This window comes from Nematostella vectensis, chromosome 13 (assembly GCF_932526225.1).
Source record: "Nematostella vectensis chromosome 13, jaNemVect1.1, whole genome shotgun sequence".
NCBI classification, from domain to species: Eukaryota; Metazoa; Cnidaria; class Anthozoa; order Actiniaria; family Edwardsiidae; genus Nematostella; species Nematostella vectensis.
Window position 1 is genome coordinate 4,017,006 of NC_064046.1, and position 11,604 is coordinate 4,028,609.

At 40.1% G+C, this 11,604-nt stretch overlaps 1 protein-coding gene and 1 long non-coding RNA gene across 2 annotated transcripts; one reads left to right on the top strand and one right to left on the bottom strand.

Moving 5' to 3' along the window:
• Positions 1–10: 10 nt before the first annotated feature.
• On the top strand, positions 11–8,309 carry LOC5512256 (tyrosine aminotransferase). The gene is made up of 10 exons (XM_001632526.3): positions 11–169; positions 2,022–2,510; positions 2,992–3,130; positions 3,589–3,641; positions 3,865–3,947; positions 4,596–4,665; positions 5,800–5,928; positions 6,147–6,230; positions 6,712–6,810; positions 7,315–8,309. Exons 1-10 carry the CDS (start codon positions 134–136, stop codon positions 7,474–7,476), a joined length of 1,344 nt encoding a protein of 447 aa, XP_001632576.3. The 5' UTR covers positions 11–133; the 3' UTR covers positions 7,477–8,309.
• A 586-nt stretch (positions 8,310–8,895) lies between these two features.
• LOC125559064 lies at positions 8,896–10,355 on the bottom strand. The gene is made up of 2 exons (XR_007306314.1): positions 10,089–10,355; positions 8,896–9,666 (listed from the first exon to the last, which is right to left on the bottom strand). It is a non-coding gene; the product is annotated as an uncharacterized LOC125559064 (long non-coding RNA).
• Positions 10,356–11,604: the final 1,249 nt, after the last annotated feature.

The following is an 11,604-nucleotide window of genomic DNA, read 5'->3' on the forward strand; positions in this document are numbered from 1 at the left end:
CCAACCAGAATAGAGAAGTCTCAGCAAAAAATGAATGTTTTATGAACCGTGTTCTGGAGGCGAGTGATTTTCGCAGACGACACGCGATTTTTCGCTTCTGTTCCTCTTTTGCCCGTTAAAAACACGAGGATTAATGCCAAGTGAAGCCAAGAATCCTGTTGAACACGAGGTAAGGCGACTGAATTGAAAGTTCAAGTAGAATTTGCTTGGGTTTAGTGTTATGGTGACACAAAACGTGGCACAAATTACCATAACTTACAAACGATTTTGATCTTCGTTTCAATCCAATAGTAAATCTTCTAGTACAATCCCTGTGTATATGTGTTATTTATTCTCATAAAAAAGAGCTATATAATTTTTTTTACGGAAATGTTATGTCCCTGCACATGGGTAAAATTGTCCACACTACTTAGCTTTCTTCGCTTGAAGAACATAGGTCAAGAATACAAGAGTATTCTGCTGTTTACTTTTACTACTAGATGACGCTCAGGCTTCAATCAAGGGGTTTAATATTCTCTTCATTTTTTGGGACATCACTTCTGTTATGTGAGGCTTCGATGTGTATGATTCGGTCTAAAAGCCTGACATAGATCCCACCGGGGTATCTCTGTTTGACTATATCGCGATCGATTCCCTACGATGCGACGAGTCTTTTAGCATTCAAGAAAAAAAAACAGCCGAAAATATAATTACTCTAAAATCATCAACCACAGCAGCTTTTATCAAAAAATTCTTTTTTCTAAACCCCTAGCGTATGGTTTGAAGTCAATGATGCACATTAAAACTAGTAGCATTGCGTAACATTTCGTGTTATCTTAAAAAAGTTTTCCTACCATACAACAGTTTAAATGCCCTTTTTATTTGAAGGAGATAGCGCTTTTTACTAAAGAATCCACCATAAAATAATTGGACAATAAGCTAAAATTATGTGTAAACTTGTAAAAAGCTAAACTGCAAATTTCAGATACTAAGGGGTGAATTTGTATCTTTTGTTTACACAGAAATGTAAATTGAAACGCGCGTTGTGACTTTATAAGTTGATGCGTTTTCCTATTTTCTAATAGCTCTCAGCATGCATAGCAGGATATTATTCTCGTATAAGTTTGTACATTTTTTTCCTCTCTTCCAATTCAACGGATGATGAAATGTGAAAGTTTCCCAAGTTTTAAACTACTATTTATAAGATGATAAAAACATAGCAAATTGGTACTTGTGTTTATATTTTTTAGTGTTTGATATTTTTTGGCCTGAATCACTTCAGAAAATGACCTTTAGAAAATGTGACCCAACATTCACTTTACTATGGGGTGGATGATTCTCGATCAAACAAAACTTTGGGCGGTTACAAAAAAGTTTGAAAGCGAGTTGCACGTTTTGCCACAGGTAGCCCAAGCTCTTTATTTGTCCCTGTTGATTTTACGGTAAACATAGGAACAAAAACAAAATTAGTGAAAAATTAAAAAACAACGTTCGTTTAAAAATTCCAAATCGTGAATCTTGAATCTTGAAAAAGGCGCTTTAATACGGCCAAAGAACACACAAAAAGTAAACATAAACACAACACTAGACTACACACGTCTTTTCAACAAGTTGTTTTTTATTTTGCATTAATTTTGTTTTTCTTCCTATGTTACCGTAAAATCAATCAAGGGACAAATAAAAAGCTTGGGCTACCTGTGGTTTTGCCACTGGCGAAACCAACTGTTACAGCAAGTTTTTTTTGTCACAAATTGAAGTAATACTGATTTTTGATTGGCCAATGCAACTGCTTGCATATGCTTGAAGTCCCTTTGCTGTGAGAAAAGTTGGGTTGTTGTAGTAATACTTTTTTCAGCAATTTTTTGTACTTACAACAGCATGTTTTTCACAGCAATGCTGCCCCAAAAATTGTTTGATTATGTTGCTTGTATTACTGTCCCTTAGCTACATATTTGCACAGACAATTCTGAGAGAATTTTAAACAAACCCCATTTTCCTATTCACTTCAAATCTGCAAACTTATTAATTTTTTCATCTCTCAGCTCAACATGATTGAACCTGTGGAGGTCAACAAGAAAAAGAAATGGCTCATTCAGTCATCAGTGTCAGCTAAGAACACTTTTAACCCAATCAGAGCAATTGTTGACACAATGAAAATCAAACCCAACCCAGACAAGCCCATGATTGCTCTTTCTATTGGTGACCCTACAGTCTTCGGCAACCTTCAACCACCAAAGGAAGCAGTTGAAGCTATTACAGAGAGTGCTCAATCAGGAAAGAACAATGGCTATGCCCCATCTTCAGGGTATCTCAAATCAAAAGAGGCTATTGCTAAATACTGCTCACGGCCAAATGCTGAGGTTGAGGCCAAGGATGTGGTGATAACCAGTGGGTGTTCACATGCCCTTGAAATGGCTATAAGTGTATTATTAAACCCTGGGGACAATCTTCTTATACCGTTACCTGGATTTAGTATATACCAGACTGCCTCTATATCTAAAGGCTATGAAGTGCGGCACTACAATCTGCTGGTAAGGATGCACATTGTTACAATGATTTTTTTATTTGTGTCAATGGCAGTAAGAGCAATGATGATGATGACCATGATGATGATAGGGTGGTTAGGCTATTGGGAATAGTACTGATAATATACAAATCTGTTGATTGATTGATGACAGGTGCATACCCAGGATTGGCTGAGGGGGTGCGCAGTTTCATAGGTATCATATGGAAAGAGCATAGTATTTGAAGATTCTCTAATAAGGAATGACTCACTTTTGGCCGCCAAGGGGGCATGGACGCACACCCTGCGCACCCCCTTGCGATGTGCCTGTATGATGATAATGATGATGATAATAATAAGGAATGACAAGAAAGGTTATGATCATCACTTTTGCCAACAAATTCCAAATGCACCATTTTCTTTAAGTCCAATAGTCACATTCATCACATTTTAGTTCTTAACATGTGTTTAACACTGGTTTAATATCGTCTTTGTACGCCCCTTTCTAGCCAGAAAAGTCATGGGAAGTTGACTTAGAGCACATGGAGTCAATGATTGACTCACGGACAAGAGCTATACTGGTGAACAGTCCGTCTAACCCATGTGGGTCTGTGTACAACAAAGAACACCTAGAAGCTATAATTGCAGGTAAAGAAAATTATGTTCACATGCAGCTATTTGTCAAACACCATGAAACGTCATAATATATAATATTCATTATATTGACATGCATAATATTCACAAGCACTCAAGAAAGGCACACTGCTTAGGCTTAGTTCCAGGCCTTTGTTGTTTTGCTTTTAGGTGCACCATGTTTTGCTCAGATTTTTTTAGGCGAGAGTAGTTATGAGCTAGAGGGATCAATCTGTTCCACTCGATTAGGAAAAAAACAGCATCCCACCCAAACTGCAAGATCCATCACTGGAATCACATATTATACAAGATTCGTCATATGAAAAAATATCACTTTTTGGTGGCTTAAGGATGTTAGGGTGTATTACTTGTAACAGGTTTTGAACATTTACAGTTGATTAAAAAGGGAGAAACGCCAGTCTAGGACTCGCATAACTCGCCAGTTTTAACTAATTTGGTCTTTTAATTTGAAGTTGCGGAGAAGCACATTTTGCCTATCATCTCTGACGAAGTGTATGCTGACGTGGTACGTACTGTGAGGGGGAGGGAGAGTCCGGGGAGTGTCCACCAACCAAAGACTTGCATAGTAATCTACAAGAGAGTTGTAGGTGGGAGGGTGACGGGGTGACAGGTGCTGAATCGATGAGGAAGAATATTTTGACCTGAAAAAGAACACACCCAGTTTTTCGAAACTTTTTATGTTTTCCAGTTTTTTCCCTGTTGATAGTTGTTTTTTTTTTGTGTGTCAGGTTTTCTCTGGACAAACATTCTACCCGATGGCGAGCCTTTCAAAAAATGTCCCCATCTTGACGTGCGGCGCTGTATCAAAAAGGTTGGCTAGACTCAATAATACACCTTCCCCATATCTTCCCACAACTATTTCCGACACGAGCCTGAAAACGAGGTCAGGCGTCAAAATGGTAAACAAGATGGCAAATTTTGTTTTTATCCTCGTTTTCACGTGCGCGTCGCAAAAAGTTGTGGGAAGATGGGGGGAAGGTGAACGCTTTGTTCAAAACATTGGGCTTGATTATTGTACCCAGGCCGCGTAGCTAGAACGGCCAAATAAAAGGAATGAATGATATTGCCCTGCTAGACATAGAAAAAATATTGTAGCTACGACCTTACGACCGGAATTTGTAAACTCTATGTAAACTCTGAAGTTTTCAATAAGAACCGAGACTTTAAGTGCATCGAGGCTAGCTTTAATTGAGATAATACAGGCGCTTTTTGACATTTATGTATAGTTATTAAGAAATGCCCCCCCTTCCAAAAAAAAAAAAGTATAATAATAATAACAACGGGAAAAGTGGTGGAGAAACCGGGATTGTCCCCGAAACAAAGCGATATGACGGAGAAGAAGCACACGTGCTGCCCTCTTCGATAGTTTTGGGCGGACGCCTCCCCCTGAACTTTGTAATCGTCTAATCTCTATGTTATGAGTACAGAAAGCTAATGGATGTCGATATTTCCGCTTCAGGTTCCTTGCGCCAGGCTGGAGGGTCGGGTGGGTTCTTATACACGATCGTAACGGAGCATTCGAGGATGAGGTAAAATGTAATTTCTTGAAATAGTTTCACGTTTAATAAATGTGACCGCATTGTCAAGTTAAATTTAATTACATGTCTATATGCGGCACATTTGCTCCAAACCGAAGTGTTAATAAGTCTAACCACGCAGTCATTTTATCCTCCCGCACAATACAGTTTGTCAGTCGCGAAAGCGCTGCGAAGGAGACTTAAACCCAGTCACTCGAGCAAGGAGCTGAGATGCTTTCAAATATCGTTAATAAAGTATCACTGTCTTCAAGCGTGGAAAACATAATAATCTTAAACAAAAAATCAGAAATGACTATTTTCGTCACATCAGATAACGACGAAAAAATAAAATGTTTAAATGAAACTAAAGCCTCTCTGAAAAAATGAATTTTGTTTTTTTTTCTTAAGTGCTAAAGAAGTTGCCCTTTTGTTGCTGTTATTTTGCCGCTCAAAGGCTGAGCGCACGCTAGTTTACCACCCAAAAAGTCATGTGACCTCTTAGCGCAAGTCCCCTATTTGGAAGATTTCTAGCAAATAAACCGTTTAATTTCTATTAGATATACATTGTTATTACAATGACAAAAAAATGGTTGAGTGGCCTTAGTTAAAGCACCCCACTCAAACCCTAGCAACGAGCTAGGAAGTACGAACACGGACACGATTGTCGCTGCCGGGTAAGAATGTCGAAAAAAACACTCCTTTGTTTTTGTTTATTATTGAAAATTCAATGGTTTATTCGCAAGGAAACTTCAAAATAACATATTACGAATGCAATCTGATGCGTTATTGACTATATTTGATTATAATTATCTTGGTTACTCGCTTGAATTAGCCGATGGAAATGGATGCTTTGTGTGACTCGGCATTGAGCGGGAGCATAAAATGGCGGCGTGGTTGGCCTTTTTTACTGATTGAATCCGCAGTGGTTATTCAACAGTGCAGGCGTGTACACAGGGGGTTCGCGTCCCCCCCCCCCCCTCCCCCCCTTGGCGGCCAAAAAGTTGATCGTTTCTTATTAAGGAAACTTCAAATACTATGCGTTTCCATATGATAGCTATGACTGCGCACCTCCCTTCAGCCAATCCTGGGTACGGGCCTGCAATGTTTGTCTTTGAGCTAATATTATTCGTCTTGATGGTTGTCCAGGTACGGCCAGGGCTAACTGCGCTGTCTACCATCCTTCTTGGCGCCAACACCGTGATCCAGGCAGCGCTACCTGACATCCTGGCCAAGACCCCAGACAGCTTCTACGAGAACGCCATCAACGTCATGCAGGTATACCGACATTACCCGATATTAACGCCACACAGTTATACCGACATTACCCGATATTAACGCCACACAGGTATACCGACATTAACGCCACACAGGTATACCGACATTACCCAATATTAACGTCATGCATGTATACCAACATAGCGACATAATACGACATCAGTATATCATTATGCAGATCTGATATATGTTAAAGTTCTGCGATCGATTTATTTCAGACTAATGCCAAACTGGTGTACGAAGAGTTGTGCAGAATTCCGGGACTGACTCCCATCATGCCTTGCGGTGCCATGTACATGATGGTAGGGCGCTTGTCCTTTCATAGCATCTTTTTAGATCAATCAGCAGCAATCCCACCAGCTTACTTCCGGTCAATGACGTAAACATTTCCGATGATTTTTAACGGACAACCCGAAAAATATTTCAAAACTGTAAAACCAGTATGTCTTTTGAAAGTTTCTTCGAGCATGTGACTGATAGTTTAGGGCGGATGGCCTGTTGGATAGTGCAGATTCTAATAGATTCTTTTGACTTTTGGTTGAGGTTTCTGTCTGCCCTCCGGAAGTAAACTGTTGCAATTGCGGCTTTAAATTATTGTGGTTCCGGTCGTGACGTCACTTCAGATGCCCAGTAAACGATGAACTTAGAAATCTAGTGTATAGAGAATGATGTGATATTATTGCCTTTTTAACCCTACCCTACCGCTTCCATTACGTATATTGGAACTACTTTATGTAGTTAGGCATTCGTCTTCCCTTAATCTTATCTTGTCGTGCCTTGCAGGTTGGAATTGACATAAGTCAATTTCCAGACATTAAAGATGATGTGGACTTCACTGAGAAACTTGTGGCGGAGCAATCAGTGTTCTGTCTTCCTGCAAAGGTAGTCATTTCATTGTTTTGGACTATTTCCTCTTGGCTATCATTGCTTTGTTACCAAATTTCTGTAAAAAGGGGGGATTGAACTCTTTTGATTTTATGAAACAGCGTTTTCTCTACCCTTAACTTTAGGTATGTTTTAGAGCACCAATCTCTCCAGTTTATTCCGTCAGGCCGACGAAAACCTCAACAAACACGATACAAAAGAACCTGCGCTATTTAACAGGCCATCCGCTCTTAATTATCATCAGTCACTTCCTTGAAGAAACCTCCAATAGACGCCCTGCTTTTACAGTCTTGAAATATTTTTCTCGTTTACCGTCAAAAAATTATCAAAGATTGTTACGTAATCGACCGTGATTTCTCAAACCCTTATAATTTTGAATGTTTTTATTCCGAACCGTTGTGTATGTTTAACACAATGTTTACACTATCATAACCATTATATGTATTTTGATAGAGTGTTTCTACTATAAAAAAATCGATTTATGTATATTTTATTTCTCAGTGTTTCCACTATCCCAACTATTTCCGTATCGTTTTGACTACACCTGAGCCGATGACGAAGGAGGCGTGTATTCGGATTGCCGACTTCTGTGCGACACATCGCGACTCCGCGGAGAATGGCTTGTCGAACGGTCACTCGCAGAAAAGGTCGACCTCCGTTTAATCAAAACCAACCATCGGGTACTCGGTATACAAGCATGGAGGGTTCCGATTTGTCGGGGGTGAAAACATTAGGATAAATATTCAGGGGTTTACCAAAAGGGAGTTAAGTTTTTATAACGAAGTTGAGTAATATTTTAATCCTGGGTATTTATTTACTTTTTTAAGTTAAGATATTTTGGATGCATCGTACTCCCCCACCCTACCCCCCTTCAAGTATTCTCTCCCCCACACCCCCCCCCCCGAATCATGAGACTCCTTTCTATTTGAACGTCAGTTTTAGCCATACGAATTTAATGTGGGGCCAGGGATTACACGACCGAGTGTGCGCACATTAGGTCTAATTTATTTAAGGCTTAGAGACGGACCTTTTGATATTTGACGGGGGGAGCATTTTTTTTTTTTTTTTTTTTTGCTCGAATTTTTTTGTCAGGGCAGTTTTGCTGTTTGATTTTTTCCCGAAGTATATTATTTTTGTCTGCCAGTCTTTGCTTTCCCGCCTTTTTAAGGGCCTGCGCCTTGCTCGAATTTTTTTTTCGTTGAATCAGCTCCTCCCCCCCCCCTCCCTCCCCGTAATATACCAAATGGTTGGTCCCTAAGGGTGTGGTCATAGGTAAGGTGCACTAGAACTAGTGCTCTTACTTATATAAAGCGAAATTTTGTTTTACATCGTGAGAAGGGGGAAGTTTCAAATGCAATTTTCCTGACATAAGCATGTATCGCTATGCTATAAGCAATGGCGGTTTTCTTAACGTGTTTGAATTAAACGCATGAAATGCGGTGTTTTAAAAATGGTTAAAATAAAATATTTACGCATGAGCGTACTTTGTTTTAAAAGTGTGTTATCCAATATTTCATAATCTGCTTGCAGGCTTTTAACCCGGTGTTTTTGTTTTTTTTTTGCTAGGCGCCGAGTTGTGGCCGCCAATATTGTTTTTTTTTTTTTTTTATGCGTGCCGAGTAGAACAAATCAAGATGGCGCCTAGCGAAAGCAAGCGGTTGTAAACATAGCGAAAACCCAATTCCCATAATTTCCCTCAAAGACAGAGAAGGTCGGCTCTCATGTCAGGTTGTCTCACTCATGATTTCGACTGGATGCAACAGTCTGCATTATATCGGTCATTTGATGTCATTTTATTTGGGGGCGAGCGCGCGGAAAACCTGCAAAGTAAGCGCGAATTCCAGCAAGTTGACGTGGAAATTCACGACGTACACAGTTCTGGGATGATAAAAAAGCGATTGCTATACTGCGTGGGGTAGGATGATAAAAAAGCGATTGCTATACTGCGTGGGGTAGTCCGCATCTATACTAAGGGGGGGGGGGGGGGGGGGGGGAGAGACGGCACGAATTAGCGGATGATATAGCTTTATTGTTTCAAAATTGCTGATAACAGACCATCAAGAATTGTATTTTTTCATTTTGTTATTACGATCCACTTTTCATCTCGCCTTTAATAGCAGTAAATGTTTTTTGTGAGGTGCGAGTCGCGTTCCCATTGCAGAACATCAGAAAGTTCGTCCGTCCCAGAATGCTTTGCGCACCTCGTCAGTCTTCATGACTTGGTATACGAGTCTGATTTTTAAAACACAATTGATAAAAGATAAAAGCGCTTTAAGCATCGTAATTTTTATACAAACAGCTAAGAATACTGCAAAGATAGAAATTAACAATACCCTACGGAACCCGAGGCTGGGACCTTTCTCTTTTGCTAACGGTTAGCATATATGATATGGACCTCGGTTTCGCTTCGTTCCTTGTCGGAAATCGAGTCCCTGGTTTCCAGGGTACGGGGAAAAAATACCCGACCTCGTACCCAGGCCCTCTTCTTTTTCAATAATAACAGGAAAGGGAAAGGGCCTGGGAACGAGTTTGATAAACTACCGTGAAAACGAAAATCCCCGAGTTTTCATTAAAACACCTCATAGAGATACCGGGTGCCATTTTTTAAGGCTGCCTGTAGCCATTTCGTCCGGAGTTGAAACGATTAACCGAGGCTTTTTGCTTGAATTCCATCATCATCATGTCTGGATCTTCGTCTGCAGTTTGACTTCGGATAGCTATCTCGTCTTGACCGTGTCGTATTTTTCTCGTCTGTCGGTCGTGAGCGTTCGTGAGCATATTTGCTTTTTGGCTTGAATGACATTAGCATCATGATGGGTTCTTCTTGTGCCATTGTATTTCTGCCACACTTCTCTGACAAATAAAAAAAATACAGAAACATTCAAAGTTGTCCCTGTTATTGTAAGAATATTAACATAGCCAATAACATTTACTAATTTACCAATTCTTTACCGATGCATTCTCAGAGTGATAAAAAGAGTTTTAGATTTTTTTATGAATTTCAGGAAACAAAACTGGACGTCTCCTGAAACAAACTTCAACATTGCTATCTATGTTTACGTAAAACGTAAAACGAATTAAAAATTGTTAGGGAAAAAGGGATGTAGGTTTCTCAGGAAATTAAGGTGGATTTTTCTGTCTGTAGGCGTACAGGACTCGGCAAGATGCAAGAACTTAAACATAAAATTCGAGATCTGTACCAAATTCAAACTGTTTTTTGTGTGTGTGTGTGTGTTTAATTCTCCAGCCTGCATACAGGCTCGCAAGAGATCTACCTTCGGCAGTTGATGACTTGACATCTGTGGGACGCTTTTCTCCAGCTTTTCTTTTAAAAACATTTATAAAAACAAATTTTGGCATTATTCTCCGCAGCTATCCTATTCACTTACTTTTACCCTTCGCCGCAGAACGAAGGTGCTTACATACTAAAGTGTTTTGATATAAAATGTATTTACAAACTTTTATAATAGAAACGGGTCTGTTTATTGGATCTTTCGTAATCACAGTCGTCAGTGTGACGTCAACCAAACTCAGGCCCAATCTCCTAGCCGCATGAATTGAGCGAAGGCAAGCTATACACGATTTGAGGGGGGGGGGGGGAGGTTCTTAACGGAATTTATGACTTCTCTCCCCCTACTAAGGAAAGAAAAGGTTGGAGGCGCCATTTTCGGTAGCACTCAAATACCGTCGAAATTCGAGAGTAAAAAACAACAAACAAAATATTTTTATCTCGCAGACCTATGCCAGGGTACACTTACATTCGATATGTGGCAACAAAACATCCGAGCTACTATTTTCCCTTGCCGCTAGCCGTATTTTAAAACTTGAAAGTAGCCAGGATTAGCTATAAAATTGCCTTAAAACGTAGAACATGGCTTAATTTTATTGACAACATTTCACAAAAAACGCTTTACTCGTCCCCTCTCAGAACAGCCGAATTCCGAGCTACGAACAAGCAACCATTCCCTGGGCTACCTGTGGTAATTTCGCTAGTAACACCTTCCAAAATACAATTTTGACATCTAAGGTACAAAACTGTATTGTTCTGACCCTTAATTTGCCTAATAAATAATATTGATAGCAAAATGTTTGTCAATACCGAGTCTCATTTGATTGATTTCAAAGTCAGTTGATTTATCCGAAATTCTAATTGTTAATCATCACTTGACGTTGTTAATGACGACTTGACGTCAGCATACTGGTGAATGTGAAGGCAAGCTTCAGCTTAGCCTGCGTGCAGCCGGAAATAGTTCCAATATTAATGAATAATGGAGCTATTTCCGGCTGCACTCAGGCTAGCTTCAGCTAGGCCACAGTTCATTTTCGTGAATAGATCAATACGCTATCGGCTTAGCCTCGTGAATTGCTCCCCAAGCTATCCGACCCATCCTCGGGCAGGATTCCCCGATAGACTAGCTAGGTTTATATCCAGCTGTCCTCGTGACGGACTCGCCAAGCTATCGGTCAATCCTCGGGAAGGATTCGCCGATAGACTAGCTAGGTTTATATCCAGCTGTCCTCGTGACGGACTCGCCAAGCTATCGGTCCATCCTCGTAAAGAATTCGCTTTAGCTAACCGTCATCCACCAAAGTAGCCAAACATGAAACGCTCACGAATAAGTGGGGAGCGGGTCTGGAATTTGCGAAGACAGGGAAGTAACAAAAGAAAAACGAAAGAAAAGAAAAACTGGGGAAAAAGGCACGCAGAAAACAACACTCCAAAAGGCAACCCGGAAAAACGTAGAGACTTTATGCGTCCAGTCTGCACTACTCTTACAAAAAAATCTAATT

Coding starts and splice junctions, on each gene's coding strand:
- LOC5512256 (XM_001632526.3), top strand. CDS start 134: ATGCCAAGTGAAGCCAAGAATCCTGTTGAACACGAG. Junction 3,948..4,595: donor TGCGGCGCTGTATCAAAAAG/GTTGGCTAGACT, acceptor TTTCCGCTTCAG/GTTCCTTGCGCCAGGCTGGA. Junction 4,666..5,799: donor ACGGAGCATTCGAGGATGAG/GTAAAATGTAAT, acceptor ATGGTTGTCCAG/GTACGGCCAGGGCTAACTGC.